Source organism: Mobula hypostoma, chromosome 19 (genome assembly GCF_963921235.1).
Source record: "Mobula hypostoma chromosome 19, sMobHyp1.1, whole genome shotgun sequence".
NCBI lineage: Eukaryota > Metazoa > Chordata > Chondrichthyes > Myliobatiformes > Myliobatidae > Mobula > Mobula hypostoma.
Window position 1 is genome coordinate 53688972 of NC_086115.1, and position 19117 is coordinate 53708088.

Below are 19117 nucleotides of genomic sequence, written 5' to 3' on the forward strand. Positions count from 1 at the left end.
AACGACTAAAAATCTGATCTAATTCATTATTTATATAAAATTTAGCACATTTAGGTGCTAACCTTGCTCACTCGAAGGCATCCATTAATGAAAGGGCAAAGGGAAGACTGCGGCTTTGGACCGACTTCCGGTGCACGTCCATGACATCAGCGCGTACTGTTGACATGTGACGTAAGCCGAAAGGAGAGGCCCGCGCTGATGTCGGAGAGAAATCGGTCTCGTTCGCAGTCGGTTAGCACCTCCAACGGCACCGGAGGGCAGGCCCGCGGCCGGAGAAACTCGGTCGTCTCCGATTCCACCATGACGGAGGACGAGGACCTCGGCGAAGGCGGCATCCCGTACGGGGCCCGGGACGATGACCCGAACCGCCGGAGGATGCTGAGGCACCAGTACCGGGAGCTTATCAACAGTGTTCAGCGTGAGTGGGCGGCGTGCCTCGGGCTCTCCCTCAATACACTCTCCACCGCTCGTTGTCCCTTTTGACTCATCGTTAATAAGCCCTCAGCCGGGGGGGAGGGGGTGAGATGAAAATACCCACTTTTCACCCTGGCACACCCGTCAAGAACTTTAAACAAAAGCAAGAGTAATTTGTGCCAACTTTGTGTTGTGAATAACTCAAGAGAAAGTAATAAAACCAGTCTGAAATAATAAATAGACTTCTTCAAATGCTCAGGCATCATCTGTGGAATGAAAAGCTAGAATTCATGATCTGTTCTGCTCTCCAGAAATCAATTTACTGACTACTAACTTTGAATTGTCAACTTAGAGAGGGATTCTGAACATGGGCGCCATGTAATGGTACTTACAAGCTATATTTCTAAGAACAACCGCTAGAAGTAGAATCAGGCTTATGATTTGTATGATGTGGACCTTTTGTGACAGCAATGCAGTGTAAAGTCATAAAATTACTATAAAGTACAAAAAAAGAACAATGGGGTAGTTCTGGATTGTACAGAAATATAATGGTGGAGGGGAAGAAGTTGAATGTGGGTGTTCTGGCTCCTCTACCTCCTCCCTGATGGTAGTTATGGGACGGGGGCATGTCCCAAATGGCAAGGGTTACTGGTGATGGATAACGCGTTATTGACTACCACTGCTTGATAACTTAATAATAGGGAGAATTGTGCCCATTATGGAGCTGGCTGAATCTACAACCCCCTTCAGCCTTTTGTGAACCCATGCATTGGAGCCTCCATACCAGCCTGTAATCGCAACCAGAACGAATGTTCTTCATTGTACAACTGTAGAAAATTTTAAGCGTCTTTGTTGACATAATAAATCTTCTTAAACTCCTAATGAAGTAAAGCTGCTGGCATGCCATTTTCTTAATGGCATCAATATGTTGGACCCAGTACAGATTCTCCAATATGTGTTCTTTTGACTTCCCCTTCTTGAAGTCCACAGTCAGTTCCTTGGTCTTGCTGACATAATCAGAGGCTCTTGTGACCCTACTCAATGAGCTGATCTCTCTCACTCCTAGACACTTTCATGTTGCCACTTGAGATTTTACCAACAGCAGTGCTGGTGTCTGTGATTTAATAAATTTCATTTGAGCTGTACTTTGCCATAAGGCCATGAATGTAGAGAGAGTAGAGCAGTGGACAAAACATGAATCCTTGTGTTGGAAGTCAGTGAGGAGGAGATGTTATCACTTCCGTACTGACCATGGTTTCTCAAGGAGGAAGTCGAAGATGCATTTGTTCTGGATTGAGGATCTTCATGTTTAATACTGAAAGAAAGATGATATTTAACATTGAACTGCAACTGATAACCAGCAGCCTGATGTATTAGGATTTTATTCTCTAGGGCAGAAGAGAATGAGGGGAGATCTTATAGAGGTAAACAAAATTACGAGCAGAATAGATAGGGTGAAGGCATGGAGGGTTTTCCCCTCAGGTTGAGTGAGACCAGAATGTTGGTTTAAGCTGAAATTTAAGACGACCACTTTTATTCAGAGGGTAGTACATGTGTGGATCGAGCTCCCAGTGAATGTGGTAAGTGTAGGTTCAGACGTAATATTTAGGAGAAGCATGGATGTGAGAGGTAAAGTGAGCTATGGTCAGGATGTAGGTACGTGGGCTTAGGCAGAAATCTAGGCTGACGTGGAGTAGATGGGTCAAAGTCATGCTTTAATGCCTAAGATTCTGTTTTGTTGTTGTCTAGGTACTTCAAAACAGAGCCAGTGAGATTGCCTCTGCCATAGATCCTGTTGTGACAGTAAGCAAATTACAGTAAATAGTGACTTGCCTTTTAAAGCAGTTGAGCTGGAAGCTGAACTTCGCTGGAAGATATCCATCCTGGTCTTCTGTAAAAATATTAATTTTTGTATGAGCTAAGAATTCTACCTTTATTTTATTACCCTCCTAGAGACTTTTTTTTTACACTTACAGTCCATCAAGGGACTAATGTTAAGTGACAAAATAGGCTGATATTCTTCTAGTACTCGTGGAGTTCTTGTGGATTTGTGCGACTTTGCATTATATCATGTTTGCTGTTGTGTGCTGGGGCAGCAGGCCGAGGGCAGCAGACACCAACAGAATCAACAAACTCATTCGTAAGGCCAGTGATGTTGTGGGGATGGAACTGGACTCTCTGACTGTGGTGTCTGAAAAGAGGATGCTGTCCAAGTTGCATGCCATCTTGGACAATGTCTCCCATCCACTACATAATGTACTGGTTGGGCACAGGAGTACATTCAGTCAGAGACTCATTCCACCAAGATGCAACACTGAGCGTCATAGGAAGTCATTCCTGCCTGTGGCCATCAAACTTTACAACTCCTCCCTTGGAGGGTCAGACACCCTGAGCCAATAGGCTGGACCTGGACTTATTTCCTGGCATAATTTACATATTACTATTTAACTGTTTATGGTTTTATTACTATTTAATTATTTATGGTGCAACTGTAACAAAAACCAATTGCCCCCTGGGATCAATAAAGTATGACTATATAATGTCCATTTTGTGTTTGGGCCAAAAACAGAAAATGTTAGAAGTACACAGCAGGCCATGCAACATCTGTGAAAAGATGCTAATACTTTAGATGGGACCTTTTCTAAGAACTGTGCTGAATTCTTCTGGTATTTTGTGTTTCTTTTTCTGATTTCCAACATCTGCATGTAGCCCCCCTGGTAAGCCTCAGGCTCGCTCAGCTCGCGGGGTCTAGGGGGAGCAGCCTTCGGCCCCGCCAAACGGGGTAATCAAGTTTGTGTGGATGCTGCGTGATGTACCCCACTCCGCCAAATAACAGACAATGCACCATGTGCGATTAAATAATTACACTTTATAGATCTTACTGGAACTGTGTAATTAATAGAGATAAAATATAAAAGGAAAATAAAAGGTGCCAAACTTATCAAAGTTCAACCACTTCATGCACAACAGTTGGAGCTCAATTAACAGAGTCTTCTTTCCACCATTCAATCCCCTCCGACCCCCTGGACCCACCACCTGGGACCAATCACGTGCTGGGCACTTTCTCCTGCAACAATAAGGAGTGCCATTGGCTCATCTATTGCATTTGGTGTTCTTGATGCGCCCTCCTCAACATTGGTGAGACTAAGCATAGAATAGACAACCATTTTTATACAGGGGTTCCCAAACTTTTTTATGCCATGGACCAATATCATTAAGCCAGGTTGGGAACCCGTGATTTTATGGAACACCAGTGTTTTGTCCTCAGTGGCTACACTGATCTCCAGTTTGCATGCCATTTCAAATCATATTCTGATTTTCACACAGAACTGTCGCTCTTAGGTGAGGCCATTTATAAGTCCTGATGCAGGGTCACCATCTGAAATGTTACACTATAAATGCTGCTTGATCTGCTGTGTTTCTCCAGTACTTTGTTTTTTGCTGCAGACCTTAAAGTCTCATCTAGTGGCATAAGATTTTCTTATCAGATATTGAGCCATGACCTCATCGCCTCTTATTTATGTAACCTTCATAATCACAAATGTAACTGTAAATTTTTTTCCTAAAATGTTTCTTTTCTCTTCATTCAATGTTTCAGAGAATCGGGAGGACATGATCAGACCCAACAGTAATAAATTAACAGAAGCATTGGAGGAAGCTAATAAATTGTTTTCCAATGGTGAGTGCCATTTAACTTGACATTTATTGGAATGAAATAGTTCAGGAACAATAAAAGCCTGAAATTTTATTTTAATTCAACTCAACTCAAAGAATCAAAGTACATTTATTATCAAAGTATGGATACAGGATGCAACCCTTAGATTTGTTTTCCCTTAACTCAAGTAGCTACAGTAGCACTTGATAAGTTTTTGCTGTTATTACAGTTGTTAATAAAACTTTTAACTAAAAGTGGTTAGGTGATTTTAGCATTTGTTTATACATTTTCTGCCACTGAATTCTCTTGATAGTCATTTGACATTTTCTTTTACTCCCTTAATGACGTGGTGACATTTTTCAGTAGATGGATTGTATTGAAAGATTCAAGACTTCTTAAGAAAACTGAAATAATGCTTCACTGTGCACCTTTTTCAGTACGTCAGACCAGCGAGGCAGCCCTGGATGCTCAGTTTCTTGTACTTGCTACAAATCTGGGACAAGAGAAAGCTAATCAGCTGCACACAGACATGATGGTATTTGATCCATCCGTCTTTGCAGAGGAACTGGTAAGAATATTTCATTTCTTTTAAAATGTTTAAGGCACGAGGAAGGATGCTGTGAAGTGGTTATATCCAGGTTATCAGATTGAAAAATTTGAAGTTTTCAAATTCATTCCAAATTTAGAAGACGGAATTGTCTTCAGGTCGGCTTCATTTTAATTTTGTGTAAGGCTGTGGAACAGCTTGCTCAGTAACTATGCAGTTGCAGGTTTCTGGTGTAATCTCTATACTGATAACCAAGAGAGCCAGCCACTGAACGTCTTTGCTATCAAATTGGTTCTGTAGAAGGTGCTGTGTGAAACAACATAAGGGATAAAGCTGCTGCTCCTTGAGTACTGACCCTGGCAGCTGCATCCTTAGTGGAATAACCAGTGGAGTCAAAGTCCTGTCTTTGCATCAGGTAGCTCCATTGTGTTGTCTGGCCGGGTATTTTCTCTTGTGTTGTCCAGTGCCACCACTGCACTAGGTGTGATCAGAACACTTCCAGAATCTCAGATTAGGGCATCTGAGAGGTGCTATGATTCTTCAGCAGCAGCAGAATTGTATTCCACTGCAACTGCTCATGACACAACTCTTGATCCAGCACGGTTATTGAACTGGGTGGGGAAGACTGACAGAGCCCTGCATGTAAGTGCCAAAGAACAGGTTAAGCATTTTCAGCCAAAGGTGTTGAATTAATGATCCATCAAGGACTTCTGAGATCCACAATATTACAGGAATTGGTCTTCAGCAAGATCTAGCCAAGATCAAAAACAAAGGCACTGGACAATATCCCAAGATGAGCAATCTTTAGTGAATCATTAAAGGCCTTCTATTGTAAGGTCAGAGGTTCAAAGTACATTTATTACCGAAGTACGTATATGTCACCATATACAACCCTGAGATTCATTTTCTTGCGGGCATACACAGAAAATCCAAGAACCGTATTGCAATCAATGAAAAACTGCACCCAACAGGATGGCAAAACAACGAATGTGCAAAAGAGGAAAATAAAATAATTAAGCAATAAATATCGAGGACTTTTCATCTCATGTCTTGAAAGTGAGTCCAAAAGTTGTGGAAACAATTCAGAGATGAGCAAGTGAAATTGAATGAAGTTATCTCACTGGTTCAAGGGCCTGATGGTTGAGGGGGTAATAACCTGGTAGTATGAGGCGTGAAAGTATTATGTTTGCATTGTTTGAATGCCATCCTTCAGGCCTCAGCAAAAGAAGTAGTACATGCACGACTTATCGAACTTTTTGGCATAGGTTGATATATGGCGTATACCATTATGCCCACATGCCATGTATTAAGATCTCCACTGAGAAACAAGGGTTCCCAACCTGGCATCCACAGACCCCTCAGTTAATGGTAGGGGTCCATAGAATAAAAAAGGTTGGGAGCTCTGAATGAAAAATGGGATCTAACTAACTTTAACATTATATTGCTTTAATTCTGCGGAGTCGCACACCAGCAAAAAAAAGATAGCAGGTTCCCAGAAATGGAAGGGTTTCTGGTCATCTTGACCTGAAACTTAACTAGACTAGCCAGATCAAACAATGTTCGCACAATAACAGGTTAGAGACTAAATATCCTGCCGTAAGAGATTTGTTTTCTAATTCCTTAAAGCCTTTCCTTTTCTTACTAGGCACAAATCAGAAGTGTAAAAAAAATAGTCTTCTTCCTGGATAGCTGTTCCTTCAACACTCAAGAAGATTAGTGCCATCCAGCGCACAGCAGCAGGCTTGACTCGACTCATCACCGTAAACATTCACTAGTAATATCCACCTGGCTTCACTTATCCCTTTGAGCTAGTCCTCCTTCCCCTACCCCCAGCTTGTTATTCTGGCATCTTACCCCTTCCTTTCCCGTCCTGGTGAAGGGTCTCAGCCTGAAACATCGATTGTTTATCCATTTCCATATATGCTGCTTGACCTGCTAGGTTCCTTCAGCATTTTGTGTGTTTTGCTCTGGATTGTCAACATCTGCAGAATCTCTTGTGTTTAAACATTCACTAGCACTGCTCAAGCATACTATGATTGCAGGGTATACCACCTACAATGTCAAAAGTGGATACTTTTCTAAGCTACTGCAGCAGAACTTCCAAAATTGTGATCTATTGCACCAACAATGGTGACCTGCAGCCATGTGGAAATGCCATTGCTTTTTGATTCCCTCTAAATCTATGGTATCCTAATTAGTGAAATAGATTACTGTTCCTTCATTGTATTTGGATGTACATCCCAGAACTCCCTTTCCTGTAAGACTTTGACCAAAACGAATGCAACAGTTGATGATATGGTTCTCTGCTATTTTCTCAAGCCTTGGTCACTAAATGCATGCCTTTGCAACAAACCTCTCAAGCCATGAATTGATACATTTTGAAAAGCAAAATGTATCCAAAAGCAAAATTCCAGCAGATAAGATAGTGATTGTACTGAAAGTGTTGCTTTATAATTAAATCTCCTTGACATTTACCTTATAAAGGTTAGAATATACAGTTATGCCATAGGAGTATTTTGGCAAGAATATATACATTATTTAAATTGAAAAGAGATGTCAGTTGAGTTGTTGTCATATCTATCTCTAGATTATTGTCTGTGGGAATGCACATGTTTTAGATTGTGTTTCCTAGATAGCATTTCTTCTAAGTATGAAATAAAAGTTTGTGTATAAATCTTAATCTGCCAAATTTTATGAGTTTATCGTTGTCAAAAATGACTGTTAGTTTGTTGCTTTCTAATTATTTCTGTGCAGTTGACATTCATGGGTTTGAGACGGCTGGAAACTGAAGGGAGTGATGATGATGATGAATCTGCAGGGTGGCTTCCAAAGGATGCCTGGACTAGACTAGGAAATGAAGCTGTAAAGTATTTTAAAAGAGCTCCAGCCTTTCATTATATGTAAGTTAAATATTTTTCCCCAGTTATCTGTCACAATAGGTTTTCTTTCAGCACCTGACTTGGGTGTTTCATTAACTGTAAAGTGCTTTGAGAAATTGAGATGGTGTAAGTAATTTTAGTTTTTTTTAATTACAAAGTTTACCATGGTTCTGTTATGGTGCAGGCTGGGATCTTACAAAAGTGAACCTCCAGTTCCACGACAGAAAATTGAGAGGCAGAAGAGAGTTCCAACAAAGGAAGAACGCAGAATAATGCCAACACAGGTTTGTTTGATAGCAACTAAGAATTGTGTATTTCATTATTTCAAGCACAAGTTTTGTCTGCTTCTGCACCAAAATAATTTCTACTGCTCTTGCAGTGCATTGCGTGTAAAGGTAGGTAGGAAGTTAAACACCTTCTCAAAAATCATCTGAGGCAGAAGCTTTCTTCAGGATTTTTAATGAGAAAACTTTTTGAATTTGCAGAAAGTTAAGTAAAACATGTATTAGATTCGATATAAAATGGTTGAAATCTGAATTAGCCTGTGCGGGAAGGGATGTAAAAAAAAAAGCTTACCAACAGGAAGTGATGTTTGTACAAAACAAACTGCATACAAAACAAACAGCGCCTCTCGAGGCAGAACATAACTTGAGTTTCCTGTTGATGTGCACAGAATTGCAGAGTGCTTTGTGGTGTAATCAGATTTATATACAGTGATTATCTGTTGTCTGGATTTTGAGATAACATGATGGTGTTCATTTAGCTAATATTTCCAAACTTCCTGTCATTTTCCTCAATATAAACTAAAAATTAACTTGTATAGAAACTTAAAGCTACACACACAAAATGCTGGAGCAACTCAGCAGATCTGGCAGCATCTATGGAAATTAATAAGCAGTTGATGCTTCAGGTCGACACACTTCTTCAGGACTGTAAAGGAAGAAAAAAAGTCCCAGAATAAAAAATTGGGGGGGGCGAAGGAGGATAGTTAGATGTTGGTGGGTGAAGCCAGGTGAGTAGGAAAGATAGAGGGCTGGAGAGGAAGGAATCTGATAGGAAAGGAGAGTGGATCAGAGGCAACGGGGAAGGAAGAGGGGTCCCAGGGGTTGGTAATAGGTAGTTGCAAAGAGATGAAGTTAGAATACGGAATAGAAGAAGAGTAGAGGGGGCGGGAATTTTTTTTTACTTGAAAGAGAAATCAATATTCATGCCATCAGGTTGGAGGCTACCCAGAAGGAATATAAGGTGTTGCTCCTCCACCCTGAAAGTAGCCTTATATTGGCATAAGAGGAGGCGATGGACCGACGTCGGAGCAGGAATGGGAATTGGAATTAAAATGTTTGGCCACTGGGAAGTCCTGCTTGTGGCATATGGAGTGGAGGTGCTCAACAAAGCATGTCCCCAGTTTATGATGAGTCTCTCTGATTAGAGGAGGCCACATCAGGAACACCAGATTCAATAGACAACTCTAGCAGATTTGCAGGTGAAATGTTGCTTCACCTGGAAGGATTGTTGGGGCCTGAATGGGTGTGAAGGAGGGGATGAATAGGCAGGTGTAGCACTTAGGCCATTTGCAGGGTTAAGTGCCGGGAGGGTGATTGGACAAGGGAATCACGAAGGGAGTGGTCCCTGCAGAAGGCGGGGGGGGGGCGCGGGCGGTTAGGTAGAGATATGTTTAGTGCTAGGATCCCTTTGGAGATGGTGCAAGTTGTGGAAGATGATGTGTTGGATGAGGAGGCTGATGGGGTGGTAGATGAAGACAAGAGGAACTCTTAAGGTGGTTGAAGGATGAGGTCAGTGCAGATGTTTGGGAAGTGGAGGAGATGTGGGTGAGGGCCGCATCATTGGCGGAGGAAGGGGAATCCCGTTCTTTTGAGGAGGACATTTCTGATGTCCCAGAATGGAAAGCTGCACCCTGGGAACAGATGCAGCGGAGCCAAAGGAACTGAAAAAGCAGGAATAGTATTTGTAAGTGTTGCTTTGATCCCAGCATCTGCAGATTATTTTGTGTTTAGGAATAGTATTTTTACAGGAGGCAGGGTGGGAAACTGTATGGTCAGAATAACGGTGGGAATTGGTAGATTTATAAAAGATGTCGGTTGACAGTTTGTCTCCAGAGATGGAGATGGAGATTGAGAAAGGGAAGGGAGGTGTCAGAAAGGGACCAAGTGAATTTCAGCGCAGGGTGGAAGTTAGAGGCAAAGATGATGAAATTGACGAGCTCAGCCTGGGTGCATGAAGCAGTGTCAATGCAGTTGTCAGTGTAGCAGAGGAAGAGTTCGGGAACATTACCAGAGAGGCTTGGAACGTGGACTGCTCTATGTAACCAACAAAGAGGCAGGCATAGCTGGAGCCCTGCAGATGCCCATGGCTACTCCTTGAGTCTAGAGGGTGAGTTGTTGAGGGTGAGGATCAGTTCTGCCAGATGGTGGAGGGTGGTGATGGAAGGGAACCAGTTGGTTCTGTTATTGAGAAAGATTTGGAGAGCTTTATGGCCTTCTTGATGGGGGATAGAAGTGTATAGAGATTGGACATGGTGAAATTGAAGTGGTCAGGGCCAGAGGATTGAAAGTTACAGAGGAAATTGAGAGCATGACAAGTATCGAGATGTAGATGGGTAGGTACTGAACCAAGGGGAATAGAATGGAGTCGAGGTATGAGGACACAAGTTCAGTGGGGCAGGAGAGGCAGAAACAATATGCTTACCCAGACATGGGTCCTGACGAAGGGTCTCGGCCTGAAACATCGACTGCACCTCTTCCTACAGATGCTGCCTGGCCTGCTGCGTTCACCAGCAACTTTGATGTGTGTTGCTTGAATTTCCAGCATCTGCAGAATTCCTGTTGTTTGCTTACCCAGACAGTCAGGTTTGTGGATCTTGAGTAGGAGGTAGAAGCAAGTAGTGCAGGTAAGGGTTCTATCAGTTTGTGGCAGTGGATGGGAGTTTTCCAGGGTTGATGAGGTCGGTGATTATGTTGGAGACAGTTTTCTGATGATCTGGAGTGGGCTTCTATTCAAAGGGTAGGTATGGTGAGGTGTTTGAGAGTTGCCGCCGAGCAAGGTAGAAGTTGGTCTGCATAGAAACTTACCTAGGTAATGGTAATGCATTATGTAAGCAATACATAGTCCATGATTTTGATATTTCAGCAGAAAATTATTTAGGAGCTCCTGATTTCCAGTACCTGCAGTTTCTCTTGTATGTCCATGAAAATTAATTACATTTAACTCTGGATGCGAAAAGAAAGCAGAAATTTAACAATGCCTATCAAATAAACATGGGTGAGTGTAGTGCTATTTATAAAGAAAATAATTAAAATGAGAAGTAAAACTCTAGTTCTGCAGTTTGGTTGGCTGCGTTTAATTAGTCTTTTTTAGGTTACAAATAATCAGTTAATTTTGAGCAACTTTGTTCTATAAATTGCTATTTTGTTTTGTATATGAAGTTGAAGAAAATGGACGAATCTCACCAAGAGGCAACTGAAAAGGAAGTGGAGAGGATATTGGGATTATTGCAAGAGTACTTCAAATCTGACCGTAAGTATAGTACGTACAGCATGCTAACTGTTACAATTATGAACATGATCTCTCCAATTGAAAACTCAGTGTACTGAAATAATCTATTTTGTGATGTGCCATCTATTACAGTAATTTTATTTCTGATAATTGCACGGATCTATTTGAGCAATATACCACCACTAAAACAACAATTGTGAATCAACATTGCAACAAACCACTAAATTATAAGAACTTTAAAAAATGCCTGGTCTTACCTATTTTTATAAGGAAGACCTGTGGCTAAAGTCATCATTATGTTGCTTTCAGCCTCTCTTGAGTATTAAATATATTCTGACTTAATACTCGTGCATCATATGTTTCTCGCACTTTACTTTTATTTCTAAGTTATCAGCATGGTCTAGTGATTAGTGTTCTCAACTTTTGAGTCTAAAAGTTTAAGATTTGAATTTAAAAATGTTTAAGTTTAAGGTCAGGTTGACACAGCAACAATATACAGAGCAAACGTTACAGTAATGAAGCTGCCTTTCTTTTAAACTGAAATGTTAAACTAAGGCCCTGTCTAGTAACTGTAACAAATATTTGGAAGAAAAGCAGAACATTTTCCTAGATGAATGTTTACTCGTGACATTTGTATTTTTGATAATGTCATTGAAAATATTGATTTGTCTTTTCAGCTGAAACACCAATCAATTTCTTTGACTTTGTAATTGATCCACATTCTTATGCACGTACTGTGGAGAATATATTCCATGTCTCCTTCATTGTCAGAGTAAGTGTTGCGTTAAGTAATTGGTTTAAAGCGCAGCTGTTGGCATTGGCGTATATTTCAACAAGGATATATATGTAAGAGTATTGTCTTTTCATCTTGAGCAGCTGCTGGCATCAATGTACATTTTTACAAGGATGTATATGTAAAAGTGTTGTCTTTACATCTTTCTCTTGTGTACGAGGGGTGATTGATAAGTTTGTGGCCTAAGGTAGAAGGAGTCAATTTTAGAAAACCTAGCACATTTATTTTTCAACATAGCCCCCTCCTACATTTACACACTTAGTCCAGCGGTCGTGGAGCATACGGTTCTTGGACCTCCAGCAGGGGTGATTGATAAGTTCGTGGCCTAAGGTAGAAGGGGATGAGTTATTAACTTCAAACTTTCTGCATAATCACTCAAAGAGTTGACCTGAATGTGCATGGGACTGTTTTCCTTAGAGTGGAGGAGATTAGGGGCTGACCTTATAAAGGGGGATAATGTGGATGGTAATCTTTTTTTCCCATTTTTCTGAATGGCTTGGACATATTCCTAAGATGATATCTGAGAAGAGATTGAGCAGACAGGCCCTGTACTCTTTTGAGATTAGAAGAATAAGCGATGATCTCCGTAAAATATAAATTATTACAAGGCTAGATGTAGAGTTGTTGCCTTCCCTGATTGGGGTGTCCAGAAACTCACCAGAGGGGAGTGAATGTTTAGTGTTGGCGATTGTACAATAATTCTCTATGGAGATCAGTTGCAGAATACATTCACAATGGATTTTGGGGGAATTAATGGATTATAGGGAAAGTGTAAGAAAGTGGTAATGAAATTGTGCTGAATGTTGGAGGAGCCCAAGAGCCTATTCCTGCTTCTAATGCATTCATGCAATTCCTGTTAGTGGCCTTTGGAAGAGGTTGGTATTTTACATCTGTCTCTCCCTAAATATGCACTCCTGCATGAGTGAAAAGCCAAAGTTTCTTGTCTAGGACTGGTGACGTGTCTACCTTTTTTTTAAAAAAAAGATGTCTGGAAAAGGTTACCACTCTGCTTTTTTGGTGGGACTTCTGGTTGATTTTAAATCTCACTTTCAGCCTCTCCCATCTGTAGTTCAGTGGTCTTTATATAACTATTAGATCTGATCTGAATACCTATTACAGTTGCAATTTTTGTGTGAAGCACTTTTCCAAAGCTTGTCACCTTCATGATTGAAACTGGATTTGACTAAATTTTTAACTACTGTTTAAAGATATTGCTTGTTTTTTTTTAAAGGATGGTTTTGCTGCCATTGGGCTTGATCAAGACAAACTACCAATTATTGGTAAGTTGCTGTATTATGGTAAATCGGAAAAAAGATTAAAATGTATTGGTATATTCCCAAGAAAATTATTATTTTTGCTTTATTTTTAAGAACCAGTAAATGAAAGTATGGATAATGACAGGCCACAACAACAAAGACAACAGATGGTTATTTCGTTGAGCCAACAAGATTGGAGGGTAGGTATAGTAAATAAAAGCTAACTTATTTTCTTGGTGAAATTCAAGATTGTCTTCTATTTCATCATTTGGTTTAGGTGCTAGTTTCATCAAAATTAGATTAATAGACACTCCTAATATTAGTTTTATGTAGAACATTAACCATAATCACTGTGTGTTAAAGAATCTTAACTAAATTATATCTTAACAAGTACATTTTTTGTGTTACAGGAAATAATTGATACATTTGAAATAGCAGATGCCATGATACCACCAGCCACCCAAGGAGATTGATGAATCTTGATGTATGTAGTCTTTTGAAATCTTCACATTTTAAAAATATGTACTTCAGTCCATTCGTAAAAATTTATCATCTTTGTGAATATTAAATTGCATGGACCAATTCCTCGGTATGATGGATTGTATCCTGGGAATATTTGAGTACAAGGCAGAACAATAAATACACTAATTTTGTATATACATTTAATATATAATGAATATACAAAAATTACACTGTTACTGTTGTGTATCCTGCAACCCGCATGGGTCGTAGGGGCACTGTACAGGTGAGCGCTGCACCAGTTGTCTCCATCTCTCACGGTTGTGGGTGAGTGCGGCAAAGTTCTCTCTGGTCCACTCTGCAATGTTGTCAGCCTATTTCTTCCTCTATCTGCCCCTTTTTCTTTTCCCCTGCACCATTCACTGAAGAGTGGCCTTTGAGAGTCCACTTGATCTTGTTATGTGGTCATACCATGTCAGTTTCCTCCTCTTTACCATGGACAGTAGATCTGATAGTGTCTCGTGCTGGGTGATGGTTTTTTGTATTTCATTGTTTGAGACATGGCTAGTATAGGAGATGTTGAGGAGCCTTCTGAAGCATCTCATTTCTACTGCCTGGATCTACTTTTGCAGTTCTGCTGTCGCATGATTCACTTGCGTATAAGAAGATGGAGAGCACAGATGCATGCAGGAATTTCAACTTGGATGTGAGAGCGACATTATTGTCTCTCCAGATTGGTTTTAGTTTGGCCAGCACTACTGTTGTTTGGGCTGTCCTTGCAAGGACTTCAGGCCTTGATCCTTCTTGGTTAATAATAGCACCAAGATACTTGGACCGTTTCTAGTTTATGTCCACTGACTGTGATTTTATCGTGATTGGCTCCTCAGTGTTTCTCATCAGTTTCATTTTCTCTGCGCTGTTCTCCATGCCACATCTGGTAGTTGTATCATCCAGACGGTTCACAATGAAGGCCAATTCATCCTCACTTTCTCCCAGCTCATCAATGTCATCGGCAATCCCGAGGTTGGTTATGATCTGTCTTCCGATGCTGACTGCGCCGATATGGTCTTCCAGGACATCTGTCATTATTTGTTCCAGAAAAATGTTGGAACAGTGTGGGTGAAAGGAGGCCGCCTTGTCAGACTCCAACTGATGTGTAGAACCATTCTCCAACTGTGCCTTGAACAAGGACTGCACTGCTCACTTTAGTGTAGAGCTGCTTGATAGTTTGGATCAGCTTCTGGCTCACATTGTATCTCATCATTGTGGCCCAAAGTGCATCATGCCACATCCTATCAAATGCCTTTTTGAAGTCTATGAACACGTGGAAAATGTCCTGTTGATGTTGGCTATATTTCTCGCACAATACTCGGGAGTTTCGCACTCGCCGGAAAAACAGCAGCAAGACAACACTGGAGGACAGTGTCTTCAAGTGCAGTCGCTGCAGTCGCGACTGTCACTCCCGTGTGGGCCTCTACAGCCACAACAGATGCTGCTCTACCAACACAGACTGAAGCAAGACTTTCCAGGCATAGATCCATGGTCTCACGAGACTAACGGATGCCATCACCACTCGGAGTTTGAAATTTAATAAAATTAGACTAATATAGTGTCAACCTCTGAGTACACTGCATTAGTCTAAATTTTATCAAATTAAGTACAAAAGCACAATTTCAAGTTTAGTCAGTAAGAATGTTAAGAATATTCATAAACAGAATTTGACTGAGGTTCAAGGAGGTATAGGGCAGCACGGTAGCGTAGTAGCTAGTGTAATGCATTACAGCGCCAGTGATTGGAAGATTGAAACCAGGTGAGGTAGTGCAAGAAAATACAATAGCAATGTTTGAGACATTTGGACAGTTGCACAGAGAGGCAGAAAATAGAGGATGTCAACTATGTGCAGGCAGATGGATTTATTTTAATTTGGTCATGGTGAGTGCAGACGTAGTGGGCCGAAGGGCCTTTTTCTGTGCTGTACTATTATACATACATGGAGGAAAGAAGATATCTTCAGAATTGTCAAACTGAAGGCAGTTAGGGAGCAAAGTAGCAGAAAACGTCCTTTTCTGGGTGGGGGGGAGTGTCCTCCATTTTAAAACTGAGGTAGTTATTGCAGCTAGTTAAGAGTCAATGCAACTTGGTAAGTAAATGAGTGATTGTTGGAAGGGATTTATGAGGATTGGGCATGAAGAGTAGTTTTGGTTGTGAAGTGAAGAACAAGGGAGACTGGTGAGGAGTTTGTTGGAATTGTCAGGTCTGGATGTGGCACTAAGCATTTAGGCAGCAAATGAGCTATGCAGGGACAGGAATATTAAAGCAGAGGCATAAAAGGATCATGTGTGGTAGCATAAAACAACTAAGTTGCAAATGGTCTTGTTTAGCCGTGGGCAATTTCTCTGGTTTCCTCTAGACAATGAAGTGAGTGACCAGGAAATGTAGTTTGCTGCAGGGACAAAGACACTGGCAAGACTTGCAAATATTTCATCAGAGAAAATTTCCACACACCCAGAAGTGGATGAAACCTGATGATTTCAAGAAAGGCGTTGGGAGAGGTACTGTTGAGGTAAACATGGCTCCTGTCATTTTGCTAGTTGCAGAAAATTATATCAAGAAAAATGAACAATTTAAAAAGGTTTTGCAGCAAAGGAGCATAAATTCTTCAATGGTCCTGACTAGTTGCATTGGACACAAACTGAGCCTGGTGATGTTTTGTAGCCTAGGCAGATCTGTTGGTGAATAACTAAGCAGATTATTCCTCTGCCACAATTCGTCTATATTTCTGAAACCTAAAGAAGTGGAGATAACTGCTGTAATGGTGAGTGTCCAAAATAGTGATTTTAATTTGGAACTGGAGTGTCAAAGGTGTGCATGGGTGCTTGGTTGAGTAGATTAGCAGTTTGTAAATGGATGCTAAAGCTAAGTTGCAAGTGAATTGGGGGAGTTCAGACAGGAAAAAATAATGTTAGGGCACAGACGTGTGGGGAAATGTAGCTGTAAGAAAACAATTGAAGAAAATGACTGAACACTAAATTTAATGGAAGGAGCAAGACTACAGGGCGACTATGCCAATGGACATGCAATGAAAACAAGTGGGGAATTGTAAGGTTAAAGGAAGATCAGAAGGCAGTGGATTCTAGGAAGAGAATGTGTTTGAGTATGAGCAGCCACTTGGTATGTAAGCTGAGTATTGGAGGCCAATTCTCTGGATTCTTTCAAAAAAGAGTTAGATAGAGCTCTTAAAGATAGTGGAGTGAAGGGATATGGGGAGAAGGCAGGAAAAGGATACTGATTGTGGACGATCAGCCATGATCACAGTGAATGGTGATGCTGGCTCGAAGGGCCGAATGCACCTATTGTCTTGTCAGAGTATCATCAAGAACCTTCCCACAGTAGGTGATTAGGCAAAAGAGAATGAGAATTTTATAAGTTGAAGGGCTGAAACTAATTGACAAACAAGAAGAGTAAAGTGCCAAAGAAATAGGGAAATAGCCAAAACTGTCTTGATGTCAGAAATAACATTATCATCAAAGCTGTCTTAGAGCAGGGGTTCCCAACGTGGGGTCCATAGACCCCTCAGTTAATGGTAGGGGTTCATGGCATAAAAAAGGTTGCAAATTCCTGTCTTAGAGTATGCCAAATAGTGGCAGATATAGCCCAAAGGGGAAGCCTTGTACAGGGAGTCTGTGCTGTCATTCTTCTGAGCTTGTATCTGCATGTTAAGATTTCTTGTGCTCTATTTAAAATACGACATTTATATTTTGTCTCTATTTTTCATTTACATTTATTAAAACATCCTGCAAGCTTGCAGGCTCCAGCAGAAGTTTCCAAGCTCCATTTTGATATCAAGACCGTTCAGCTTTTTAAGTGCCATTTGCTTTTCTTCAGATAACTCTAACCTTTAATTTTTACAGGTGCCTTATACCCCACAGCTAATAGAAGATGGGAGTTTTGCATAAATGAAGATTATTTTGTATAATTGTAATTTGAAATTTATACAATGTGATAAAAATTCATTGTATTTTTATTCTTTATCATATTTTCAGTTTTTACATTTTCAGAAATAAATGGTTAATTTATTAATTCAAATTCTTCGTGTAAGATTTTATTGCTTGTCAACACCATTATGATTGGTGAATCCCCACTTTAGGTACTTGGAGCCTCCATTGATCAGATGCTTCGTATTCTGCAATAAACATATTGGCACCTGAGTTCAAAAAGACTTTCCAACATCTACAAGGTACAGAAAACAGGATGCTACAATTTAGTGCACGAAGCTCTGAGGAGGCAAGGGGAAGCATTAATGTTTTAGGGTGAGACTGGCATCAGGCTGAGAGGGAAGAGGAATAATTGCCATTGTATATAGCAGTACAAGGTGAGAGGCTGGTAGGTGATGGGTGGAATGAGATAGGGAAAGGATGATGGGCTGATGGAACCAAGTAGGGGAGCAGAAGGGAAAAGTGAACAAAAAAGAACTAGGTAGACAGGTCAGTGTGTGGGTTACCTGAAATTGAAAAAGTCAGCGTTTATGCCATTTGGTTCAAAGCTTCCCAAACAGAGTGTGCGATGTTATTCTTCTATTTTGTTTGGCCTCTAACAAAAACAATTGAGGATGGATGGTTCGGTGTGGGATGAGATGCCAAGTTAAAATGATGTGCAACTGGAAGTTCAAGATGGCAGTCGCAGACACAGCAGGATGATTTTGTGATCCCTGATCGCTGACAGGAATGGGGGAAAATGTTGGTTGCAGCAGTGGATATGATGGAAGATGAAGAACTGTGGACTAGTTTAAGTTTGAAGTGGCCAAAGAAGAAGATGAGGGTGGGGGGAAAAGGGAACAAGGATACTGACTTGGTGATAGCAAAATGCTAGATATAGAAGGGGATACAAAGAGAGATCAATCCCATCATAGTGAGATGGTAGAACTTCAAAGTGGGTGGGCAAAATTTTTGTGGTGCAGCAGTAGTTCTTTGGTAAATGGAATATTCTCCACTCCTGGGAGTTTCGATAAGATATAAAAATTTCAATTTCATCTAGGATGAAGCACCCTCCTATTAAACATTTTCTCCACCATTCTGAACATTAATTTTCTATTACTGTTGTAGCATGAACAAAGTCACCAGAGAGGCACTGAAGCCAGTGGATACAGAAATGTTTTATTCAGCAAAGTGAGACACTCTTGGAGGAAGAGGCCTGTTTGACGCAATATTACATGACATTTTATATGTTAAAGATCAAAGGACAATTCTAGTTAGAATGCATCTACAATGCTTCCTCTTCTGTTCTGCAGCCAATTAAATGTCACATTCTTCTTTCACTTGAGTAGTTACTATTAAAATTGAGATTTGTGATCATCTAGAAAGTTGCTCATTCAGCAATCACTGCCCTGCTCCAAGAGTGGGTTCTTCTGGAGGTGTTCCAGACTAGCAGGCAACCACTTCTTCAGTCAGGTTTGTTATGCAATAAACCTGAAAAAGAGAAAAAAGATTTTGAGCAACTAAAGGCTGCAGATAAGTCATAAGCTTTTATTTTTGCATTTCTTGACCATAGTTCTGTAGTATGATTTTGTAATCATGTTAAAGCTTTCTTCCTGTTCTTTCAATA

The 19117-nt window shown here is 40.6% G+C and overlaps 1 protein-coding gene across 2 annotated transcripts; it reads left to right on the forward strand.

The window, feature by feature from the left end:
- The first annotated feature begins 164 nt into the window (after window positions 1–164).
- Window positions 165–18755, forward strand: nsmce4a (NSE4 homolog A, SMC5-SMC6 complex component). 2 transcript variants are annotated; one of them, XR_010021022.1, is made up of 12 exons: window positions 165–418; window positions 4013–4093; window positions 4507–4637; window positions 7371–7516; window positions 7680–7779; window positions 10939–11029; window positions 11686–11780; window positions 13033–13081; window positions 13172–13257; window positions 13468–13541; window positions 17664–17753; window positions 18619–18755. XR_010021022.1 is itself a non-coding variant. In XM_063071921.1 (11 exons), exons 1-10 carry the CDS (start codon window positions 199–201, stop codon window positions 13528–13530), a joined length of 1062 nt encoding a protein of 353 aa, XP_062927991.1. In that variant the 5' UTR covers window positions 165–198; the 3' UTR covers window positions 13531–13541; window positions 17428–17594. The 2 variants fall into 2 exon arrangements, 1 of the variants encoding a protein (XP_062927991.1); XM_063071921.1 differs by lacking the exons at window positions 17664–17753; window positions 18619–18755 and adding an exon at window positions 17428–17594.
- Window positions 18756–19117: the final 362 nt, after the last annotated feature.

What these genes read in the sequence shown, in the direction of transcription:
- nsmce4a (XM_063071921.1), top strand. Translation starts at nt 199, where the DNA reads ATGTCGGAGAGAAATCGGTCTCGTTCGCAGTCGGTTAGCACCTCCAAC. An exon ending in GCTTATCAACAGTGTTCAGC is followed by an intron (nt 419 to 4,012) that starts GTGAGTGGGCGG and finishes TCAATGTTTCAG; the next exon opens with AGAATCGGGAGGACATGATC. An exon ending in ATGTCTCCTTCATTGTCAGA is followed by an intron (nt 11,781 to 13,032) that starts GTAAGTGTTGCG and finishes TTTTTTTTAAAG; the next exon opens with GATGGTTTTGCTGCCATTGG.